General features: G+C 54.9%; 1 protein-coding gene across 1 annotated transcript in view; it reads left to right on the plus strand.

Moving 5' to 3' along the window:
• Positions 1–10,626, plus strand: part of ZMYM3 (zinc finger, MYM-type 3) — a 22,184-nt gene that overhangs the window by 11,466 nt on the left and 92 nt on the right. Inside the window, 12 exon segments of the mRNA XM_009331665.1 lie at positions 3,685–3,752; positions 4,473–4,638; positions 5,243–5,358; positions 5,514–5,688; positions 6,241–6,387; positions 7,210–7,313; positions 7,723–7,891; positions 8,013–8,164; positions 8,631–8,745; positions 9,667–9,921; positions 10,009–10,126; positions 10,533–10,624. Of these exon segments, the coding sequence (XP_009329940.1) occupies positions 3,685–3,752; positions 4,473–4,638; positions 5,243–5,358; positions 5,514–5,688; positions 6,241–6,387; positions 7,210–7,313; positions 7,723–7,891; positions 8,013–8,164; positions 8,631–8,745; positions 9,667–9,921; positions 10,009–10,126; positions 10,533–10,624 (1,677 nt within the window).

The following is a 10,626-nucleotide window of genomic DNA, read 5'->3' on the forward strand; positions in this document are numbered from 1 at the left end:
CGAGAGACACAGGGAAGACTGAACAGCGAGGGGTGGAAGCTTCCTGCCCGGGACTGGATGAGACGCTAGGAACAATCCTGCACTGGCCCTTGGGGGGGGAAAGGACGGAGTGGGACCTAATGGGGCTTCTCCATCTCTAACGTCTATGGTTCTATGACACACAGGGCCCAGACGGGAGGAGCCGGTGCCAGCGTGCTGCCTGTAGCTCACACTCTTAGCGAGGATACTCAGGGATTTAACAGCCTCATGTTGCCAGCGGAGAGCTCGATTTACAGGGTTAGGGGACAGCGTGGTTTGGCATGATAATCCACCTGCAGCCCCACACCACCTCCGAGCTGTGACCTTCTCAGATCTCATAAGCTAATCAGGATTGGGCCAGGTCAGTGCTTGGATGGGAAACATTCAAGGAAAACGCAGGGTGCTGCAGGAAGTGGTGCTGGTGATGCTGTAGGTGGGCTCTCCTCAGCCAGAGCTGAACCTAGAATGATCTTGAGGGAGCGCTGAGCTGCTGGAGGCACTCTGTCTTGTGATGTTAGATTGGAGTCCTACCATTTACCCAAAGATCGCTGCGGCTTTGGGGAGTTGCCAACCCCGTGTCCCGCATAACCCCATTCTGCATCTGTGGAGTTCCAGCTGGAGAGGCGATTTTCACTGCCTGTTGCCCCATTTCCTATCATTAACTTGAGCCCGTTGCTTATGGAAGATTGCAAAGTGCTTTGGGGTCCCTCAGGATGGAATGTGCTCGTAGTGACAGTGACAAGACATCGCTTGGCCCTCGGACACTCACGTAGTCTCATTTTGCATGGTCTTTCACAGGTGATGATCTAGGTAATCTGTGTGATCTAGTTAAAATGCCTGCAGCTTATGGTAGGACTCACTTTGGTGCATCAAACTTTGACAGATACCTGCATCGCAGGCTCAGGGCTTTGCTGCCCTCCCTGGAATTTCATGAGGTGTAAAACCCTGACTAGGGTGTGCCAAGGAGGGGAAACCAAGACCTTCCCGTGAGAGACCTCGTCCTCCATCCCCAGACTCTTCCTGGTTCCTCTCCTGACAGCAGTGGGCTGATTGCAAGATGGGGGAAGCCGAAGCCCTGGATGTCAGTGCTGCTTAGACAGCAAAGCAGAGCTGCTCTGCCAGAAGCAGCAGTTTCCCCCAGCCAGGGGAGTCTCAACCTGCCCTCCAAGAGCCACGCTCCCTGAAAGGCCGTGTGAGGCGACGGCTCAAGTGGCAGCACACTGGAGTGACCTGGATAAGGAACTGTTGGTTTCTGCTGGCACAGGGGTGCCCAGGGGGAGTCTGCTTGATGGGACACAGACTATCCTACTGCTCAGGGGAGGAAGAGCTGTTTCCTGTAGCTCACCAGGTGATTCCACAGCCCTAGCCATGCTGTTCCATTTGTCCTCCGCTTTCAAGGCATCTCACTTGTGAGGGACCAGTGACACTGCTTTTGGGACACAGGCACAGTGAGCAAGCTCTGCCTGCAGAGGGAAGCATGTTTCACACCATTTGGCCATTGTCTCCTCGGAGCCATGGACCACAAGAGTAAGAAGTACCTTCTCAACCAACAACAACCACGAAAGTCTTAGCGCCCCCCCCCATCTCTGGAGACCCCCAAGAACTTTGCTGTTTGGCACGTGGGGCATCACCCTTCACCGTGCCACAGCTGCCTCTCCGCGCACCCTGTGAGGCAGAGGAGTCTGAGGGCAGCCAAGGAAAAGCCCGTCAGCAGTGGTGAGCGCTCGGTTGAGCACAAGCTCCAGGCTGCCCCAGCAGCTGCCATGCTTGGTGAATGCTGCTGGTGGCACTGGGCCCTCTGTGTGTTCTGGCACACTCATCCCCTGCCAGTTGTGGGACAGCTGTGGACATCCTTGTCCTGGGACTGTGGCATACTGCTCAACTTGCAAAGAAAGGGTGCTGGAGCCAGGGCCTGCCGTATGCTTACACAGAGAGCTTTCCAGCCCAGCGTGCTATGCAGGGGATTTTGGGAGGAGCAGCTTGTCAGTGCATGGTGAGGAACAGCTTCTGCCCGGTCTGGCCAGGTGGACCTGGCAGCTGTGTTGCCTGCTCACAAGGGACTACCTGGATTTCAGGCCTGTCTTGGGCAGAGCTGCTGACTACTTACTGCTTCTCTTGCAGCCAGTGGTTGCCTAAAGCCATTCATTCCTGTGACCCAGTGGCTGCTGCCAACCTGGTGATCCTGAGAGTGCTTGATGATAAAAGTGGCTATTCCTTTGCTGGGAACAGTCTGTGTAATGAGGGATTGAGGAGCTTCTGCCACAGAACTGTGCCCAAAGACTTCCAAGGGGAACTGCCTCTGCACAGGGACATCTAGCTGGAGAGGATAGAGGGCCAGAAGTCACAGTTGGTGCAGGCAATGCCTTGACAGCTCCTTGCTGGTGTCGGGATGAGAGTAAAGAACAAGTTGCAGCTTTCCTGGAAGCCTGGACATGTAGCACATGGAGCTTTGTGGCAGGAGGATCTTGTTTCCCTTAGTCCTAACTCATTGGCCTGTGGGGCAATCAACTTTGCTTTTGATTCTGCTGCAGCAGAAACTCTGCTCGTACTCCATAGCTTGTCTTTTCTCATTCAAGCCACTGATGTCTCCCACCTACCTGCTGTCCATCCTCTTCAGGCTGGTCGAGGGAGTTCTTGGACCCATTGAGACTGTTGCAGATCCTATGGCTGAATGTTTAGCTGCAAGCTAGGGAGTTTCCTCCAACTGGAACTTACCTGTGGTGGTCAGCAAGTGGACCCTGCTGGGCCTCCAATTGGTCAAGAGCTGTCCTGCATTTCCTCGGGACAGAGGAAATCTGCACAGTGTGAATGCCCATGTGTTGGTCCTTTGGGAGTCTGGGTCTTTCCTGGAGAGCCTATGTAGGAGGTGCAAATGGATCCACCACTCCCTTTGGGTGCTGAGACCCGCTGCTTTCCTTGCAGATGTCTCCTTCATGCATGGCCCACGGTTAGTCAGTGCTGTAGAAGGCAGTTCTTTTTCCCAGCCACATGGGTAACCAGGGCTCACGGGAGGCTTGGATGAAGGTGATCTTTTAGCTCATCAGCCTTTGAGACGGGTGCAGGTTCTCTGCAGAGGAAATGAGCTGGAATTATCATCCAAGCCAGGATGATATTGTCACCACCTGAGACTAGTGTCTGCCACACGCACTCTTACCTGCAGGTGTTCCCCTCCTTCCTTAGGGGTATGGACTGCATCCCTAAGGCTGGGGCAAAGCGGTCTCCCTGCTTTCTGGGATATCTCGTAATGCTACTACTAGCTCTGTCACCTTCTTCCTAGGGATCTCGAAGCACTTTGCCAAGATATTTGTAGCAGGGAGATGGAGGCACAGGGAGGGGCCATGGCTCGGTACAGCAAGCCAATAGGCAGAGCTGGGAATAGAGCCCTGGATTCCTCTCTCTACAAGGGACTGGGATTTCTCCTGACCTGCTGTGATGGGGATGGGGTGGACTGCAAGGGAGCACAAAATGACATGGAAATTACTTGATTTTGGAGTTGTAGTGTCTTCTGAGCTGCTAGGGCTAGAGATTGTGGAAACATTAACTGTTCCTGGAGTGGCCAGGAGCAGCTTCCGGGGAGCCTGTCCCTGCCCTCTGGCTGGTGCCACCTCCAGTCCCAGCAGTGGGACCTGTTGGCCCAGGAGCTCTTGAACTTAGAGTTGTTGCTTTCTCTTTCAGGTCAGACTTCAGAGCCAAAACCACCTGCCCCTTCCCCACAGAAGACAGAGACTAACATGGTAAGGCCTGTTGGATGTAGGAGTTTGCAAGATAGCACAAAGGGGCTGTCCTCAAAGAGAGCACAGATCTGCCATTTCTCAGGGAGATTTAATTCTTCTACAAGCAATGCATTTTAAGATGTCTGGGTAGTGGGAGCTGATAAGGGCTGCTGGGGAGGACAGCATCAGCATATCTCCTGCAAGGGGCAAGAATAACCATTCCTCAGGAATCGATGATGGTCTCCAGAACAGCCTGCCACTGTGGCACTGGCTCCTCTTTGCATGGTGCTCCCCTGTGCCTGTGTATAGTTGCTGTCCTACTGTGTTTACCGCTGCCCTGCGGGGCAGGAGCAACCAGCACCAGGCTCCCTGCTGGCTGCTGCAGAGATGCTGCACAGGCTTGCTGCCTGCCAGGAGCAGCTTGGCAGTCCTTCGGACAGGTCTGACCATGAGTGTGTGTTGGGGACTGCCAGGCTCCAGGACGTGCTTTGGGAGTCCCTCCAGCTGTACCTGTGGTTGGGAAGAGGTGGTCCTGCCTTTGCTGGACCTCCTGCTTTCTGCGTTTCCTCGCCTGCCAGGAGCAGCTTGGCAGTCCTTCGGACAGGTCTGACCATGAGTGTGTGTTGGGGACTGCCAGGCTCCAGGACGTGCTTTGGGAGTCCCTCCAGCTGTACCTGTGGTTGGGAAGAGGTGGTCCTGCCTTAGGTGGACGCCAACCTCCTGCTTTCTGCGTTTCCTCAGCTGTCAGCAAAGACCTCTGCCCAGATGTCTCCAACCGCGCTGCCTCCCCCGCCCCCTCCGGTTCCAGCCACCCCTCCCAAAAATAAAGCTGCCATGTGTAAACCACTGATGCAGAATCGGGGCGTTTCCTGCAAGGTAGAAATGAAGTCCAAAGGATGTCAGACAGGTAGGAAAACAAGACATAACTGCAGGATTACAGGGGTGTTTTGAAAAGGCAAGTGGCACATCCCTGCTCCAGAGACTAAATGTGAATCCAGCTTGAAATGCTGTACAGAGCGGCTGGGTGTTTGGCACCATGCTGAGGAGCCTCAGGGCAGTGCAGGGCACACATGGTAGGGCTGGAGGTAGGGAGCCCATTTCCGTCAGCAGCAAAAGGAGAGACGTAGAGAGCACCGTAGCATGATCCCACCTCTTGTGGGATGACTTCTGCTCCTCTGGAGATAGTCAGCTTGTCTGAGGGGCCATCTGCTGAGCAGGTTCCACTGTGTAGCTCCTGTCGGGCATGTGTGTGTGGTTTCCGGCATATGCAAGGTAACTAGACCTCTCAGCAGAGTCATGTAAGAGCAGGGCTTGCACCTCTGGCTAAGGCAAGCCAGCCCTTGTTGTAGGGTTTTTTGGCTTGCTGCTGCTCCAGCTCTGCCCATGAGTCACAGAAGCTGGTGGCTGGAAGCGCCAGGGTGCTGGATGGCTGGGGGCATGGCAGTGCGCAGCAGGGCTGGGTGGAGGAGCTGCTGGGAGCAAGCTCACTGACGTACTTTTGCTGTTGTCAGAGGCTGACTGGAAGCCCCAGGTGATTGTGTTGCCAATCCCCGTCCCGATCTTCGTGCCTGTGCCTATGCATATGTACTGCCAGAAAGTACCTGTGCCTTTCTCCATGCCTGTCCCGGTAAGCGACACACTCCACCCGCTCATGTTCTCTTACTGTCTTGATCCTGCCTTGCTGCAGCCTCCCTGCTTCTTTGTTCGTCCTCTTCTCCTGCCTCTGCTTTTACGTCAGTCAGCTGAGTGTCAGTTTTCTGCCTGGTGTGCTGCTGTCGACAGGTGCCTGTGCCAATGTTCCTGCCCACCACGCTGGAGAGCACAGATAAGATTGTGGAGACCATTGAGGAGCTGAAGGTGAAAATCCCCTCCAATCCCCTGGAGGCTGACATACTGGCCATGGCCGAGATGATTGCAGAGGCTGAGGAACTGGACAAGGCCTCCTCGGACCTGTGCGGTAGGTTCTGCCATGGCTTGGTCTGGCCCAACAGCTGGGATCACGTGGGGTTTGCCGGCTCTTGGAGCTTAGAGCATCTGCCTGGATCGCAGCTCCCCCAAAGCCTCTGAAAAGGGAGCAGGGAAGAGCAAGTCCTCAACTTCTGCTGAGGAGGTACCAGGAGGGAAGAGCTGCAGCAGGGAGCAGTGTCTGCCACTGTCCCTTTTGGGGGCACCAGTCTTATGGCACATGTGCAGCACTGTTAGTTTATTCAGGTGGCTGTTCAGGCTCTTACCTAAAGCAGCTTCCCAGCCAGAAGACTAGCAGTCCTGACCTCGCAGGTCTTTTTACTTGAGGGCTGCATTCCTCAAGCCCCAGTGACTAGGGCTGTGGCAAGGACAAATGTCCGATGTCTTGCTGTCCAGGGAAAGCTGGGCAGTGCAGGTGTCATGGGGCTGCTCTGAGCACAGGACTGTGCTGCAGGGAGCCTGACTTCATTTTCCTGCTGTCATAGGGAAAACAGGCAAAAGACTTTCTTGAAAGTTGGGTTTATGATCTGCTTTTGCATTGCAGACCTGGTGAGTAACCAGAGTGCAGAGGGTCTCCTGGAGGACTGTGATCTGTTTGGACCGGCACGGGACGATGTGTTGGCTATGGCTGTCAAGATGGCAAATGTCCTCGATGAGCCGGGCCAGGACCTGGAAGCTGACTTCCCTAAGAGTAAGAGCTGGGTGAAGCAGGCATGCAGGGCTGCTCATGCTGCAGCAGGGTCCTCCTGCTGCCCTCGGCTGACCATTGCCAGCAGCATTAAGAGCTGTGTGAACTTACCTCCCCATGCCCTCTGACTGACCAGGCTTGAGGCCAGGAACTGAGAGTCTTGCAGATGACTGCTCACAGCAGGGGTGAGGAGACCACCACTTTTGAAGGAGTGTGTGTTTGTCTAGACTAACTGACCTGTTGCGAACGTAGGTCTGCAGAGAAGGGGGAAAGAGAAGCTGATTTTAACAGCACAAAAAGCAGGGCAGCGGCGCTGATGTGCTTATGGATGATGATTCCAGAGGATCCAGCAGGGCGAGAGAGACCTGGACAGGGCATGACATCCTGGGAGACTGCAGAGTTGCTGAGTATTCATCAGCGGACAGAAGGTGGAAGAAGAGGCAGGGACTTGGCAGGAGCAGAGCAGTGCTGAGGCAGGATGCTAGCAGCAAATGACAGAGAATTGGGGTGCCTGTGCCAGGCTGTCCCCAGTGCTGGCCTGGCACAAGGGGATGAGGAATGTTCCTCAGGTTTAAAAAACAAACAAACAAAAAATTGTCAGAGGGGAGAATGTGGGGCTCTGCTTAGTCTGAGAAAGCTTAGCATCATTTGCCAGAGCTGTATTTCCTTTGGTGGGCTGTGGCTGAAAGTTCATGCCAGGCAGTAGTGGAAGGTATGAAGAGTTGGGCTGCGTGTTTCCTCTTCATCTTGCTGTAAGAACCAGGCCAGCACAGGGGACAGGATGAGAAGTCTCAGCTGAGCCCTTCTGCTTGTGTTTCCTTTCAGACCCTCTAGACATCAACCCCAGTGTGGACTTCCTCTTTGACTGTGGGCTGGTGGGACCAGATGATGTGTCGACAGAGCAGGATCTGCCTCGTGCTGTCCGAAAGGTGAGCTCTCCGTGGGTACTGCCTGCTTAAAACTCTTTGGGTTTGGAGTGGGAGCTGCTGTCTGGGACACACAAGGTGAAGTGTGCCAGAGGCTTTGGTGTGCTGGGGAGGTTGTGCCCTCTCCCTTCAGGGCATGCCTGGCCTGTGGGCCACTCCTTGAATGAAAATACTTGCCTGTCACTTTGGAGAAGCTTTGAATGCCACAGGTCATGTGAGAGCTGGCTTCTTTCCTGCCTGTGGTCCTCATAACTATTGGGCCTTGTTGGCTTTGCTGTCAGCAGAAGGATGCCTGCTGGCATGGGCAGAGGCACACTGGGAGGGAGCTGGCGGTCAGCAGGTCTGAGGGGTGGCCAGGACTCTTGCATCTGTCCCAGGTAGGTGCCCAGTCTCACAGTACACCTCTCTGCAGGGGCAGAAACGTCTGGTGCTCTCTGAAAGCTGTTCCCGAGACTCAATGAGCAGCCAGCCCAGCTGCACAGTGCTGAACTACTCATACGGTGTGAATGCCTGGAAGTCCTGGGTGCAAGCCAAGTATGCAGGGGGAGAGACCAGCAAGGGAGAGGAGCTACGCTTTGGCCGTAAGTGCCCTGTCTGGATGGGGCGGAGTGGCAGAAACCTCCCAGAAGCTGTGTCCCAGGGTGCTGAGGTGCTCTTGGCCTTGCAGGCTATTGTCTGAGGCTGCTGTGCTTGTCTCCACAGCCAAGCCCATGAGCATAAAGGAAGACATCTTGGCCTGCACAGCAGCTGAGCTCAACTACGGCCTGGCCCAGTTTGTCAAGGAGATAACACGGCCCAATGGGGAGCGCTACGAACCGGACAGCATCTATTACCTCTGCCTTGGCATCCAGCAGGTGAGGGAAGGCTTGCTGCCCTCAAGTCCTTCACAGCCAAACCTGGGGGTCAGATCTGGTGAGGGGAGGTTGTACCCTTTATTCTGCCTTCTGGGGACCCAGAGAGGCTCACTGGACTCTCCTTTAGTGCCTCATCCCAGGACAGCAGCCCACCTGGTTTGGTCTTTGTTCCCAAGCCCAGCGGGTAGGGTGGCAGCTATTCCCCAGCCTTGCACCCTCCTTGCACATCCTTTTGGAGGGCTGGGAGATGTCCCCAAACTGAGTCCCTTCTTCAGCACCAAGTCTGCTTTATCACGCCCGGGGGTTTTCCTCACAGCTCTCAGAAGTGGCTGGTTTTAGGAGTCTGCCCTGCAGCTCTGGTTGTACGAGGAGGGGCACTCTGTATGTGTGCCCTGGGCTCTCTGGGGAGGGTTTGCATTCCAAGTGCTGCTGTGTCTCTCTTGACTGTGTGTTCTGTCCTTTCTAGTACCTGCTTGAGAACAATCGTATGGTGAATATATTTACAGACCTTTACTACCTGACCTTCGTGCAGGAGCTGAACAAGTCCCTGAGCGGCTGGCAACCCACAATCTTACCAAATAGTATGTGTCTCCAGATTACCTTCAGTCACCACCCATACCCAGTTTGTGCTTCTAGCCTTGGATTCCCTGGTCTGATTGTGCTCCCCCAGCCTCAACCCTCTTCCTTGGCATAGGCAGCACAGTCCTTGGGGTCATACAAGTGTCTTGGGGTCGTACTGACCCATACTGGCAGCAGAGCCAGCCTGGTTTACACTTCAGCAGCTTCTGTTGTCCAGAGTCAGGGTAGCTGGGAGCAGAGCATGGCTGCTTTGTGTCCTGGGACAGTTTGAATCTTTACAACACTTCACAGTGATGTCTCCACCCTTTGGCAAAGAGGATTCCAAGTCAGGAGGCATGGTGGCCCATGCCTTTGTGTTCCCAGCACATCGGCGAGCCCTGCACACTGTGCTAAGCGTTGGCCTGGCTTGCTGTGCTGCTGCCTTGTGAGTGGACTAACTTAGAGCTCTGCAGTAGCTATTCATGATGCTGTGATCTGGGCTGCCTTCCCTGCTGTGCCTTGTAAGTGGTTAGTTCACAGATCCAGCCTCACCTCTACATACTGGCTGTCCCAGGCAGAGGTATTTGGCTCCAGACTTGTGTGTCTGGGCAGGAGCTGGTCGTGTCTGTCCTGCCTGCTGCATTTCCTTCATCTCACACTGACTGTGGTGGAGCACTGACCTGGAGTTTACTTTGTGGCCATCTATAGGGATGAGCAGTTAGGATTGATTTGGGTTCTGGCCTGTGGTTTGGCTGTGCTCTGGGGTGGCTCATGGCTGGGCAGAGCCAGCATCTAGCTCTGCTGATGGCTCTGGAGAATTAACCTTGTGGAAAAGGAGATGTTGTGAAGCGTCAGTCTTTTGCAGTGAGCTTGCCTGGGCAGGGTGAAGGGATTGCCACAAGGCCACTGTTGATGTGACCTGGTTCTTCCTCTGTGTGTTGCAGACACAGTTTTCTCGCGTGTCGAGGAGGAGCACCTCTGGGAGTGCAAGCAGCTGGGCGTTTACTCACCCTTCGTGCTCCTCAACACCCTCATGTTTTTCAACACCAAGTTCTTTGGGCTGCAGACAGCGGAGGAGCACATGCAGCTCTCCTTCACCAACGTGGTGCGCCAGTCCCGCAAGTGCACCACAGCCCGTGGCATGACAAAGGTGGTGAGCATCCGCTATTACGCTCCTGCCAAGCAGAAGAAAGGCCGAGGTAGAGTCTGACGGAGCATCTCTCTGTCCCTGCCCCTCCCTCCCATCAGGTCCCAACGGTGATCCTGCTCTCTCTCCCCTTCTGCAGATGGCGGCTCTGGAAAGCGGAAGCGCGAGGAGGAGGTACCAATGCTGGAGCAGCGGGAGAACAGGATGAACCCACTCCGATGCCCAGTCAAGTTCTATGAGTTTTATCTCTCCAAATGGTGAGGCTTTCTCTGGAGAAGGGGCATGTGCCATTTTGGGGCCACCTCTCAGTTTTGGTGGGACCCTGTGGAGTGGCTGCTGCTCTCCAAACATTTGTACTTGAGTGTGAAGCCTTCCCAGTGTCTGCGCTGCTTGTATAGACCATGGTTGAGGGAATGCTTCTCTCTGGCCCCTTCCACTACTTGCCTTTCTTCAGGCAGGCAGGAGTATGCAGTATGAGTCCTGGTACTTGGCTGGTTAGCGGCTTTGGTCCTGAGCAAGGAGCTGCAGACTCAGTTTGTGTCCTCATCCTGCCAAAGGATGAGAAGCTGTGACAAGCCTTGAGCCCCCCTTGATAACCATGAGGGCAGGCCAGGCTTTCTGAGCCCCTGGAGCTGATATCCTCATCTTCTTCTCTCTTTATAGTCCCGAGAGTCTGCGAAACCGCAACGATGTCTTCTACCTGCAGCCTGAACGGTCGTGCATCGCCGAGTCCCCGCTCTGGTACTCGGTCATCCCC

The sequence above is a fragment of the Pygoscelis adeliae genome, unplaced genomic scaffold, assembly GCF_000699105.1.
Source record: "Pygoscelis adeliae isolate BGI_AS28 unplaced genomic scaffold, ASM69910v1 Scaffold79, whole genome shotgun sequence".
In the NCBI taxonomy this organism is placed as follows: domain Eukaryota; kingdom Metazoa; phylum Chordata; class Aves; order Sphenisciformes; family Spheniscidae; genus Pygoscelis; species Pygoscelis adeliae.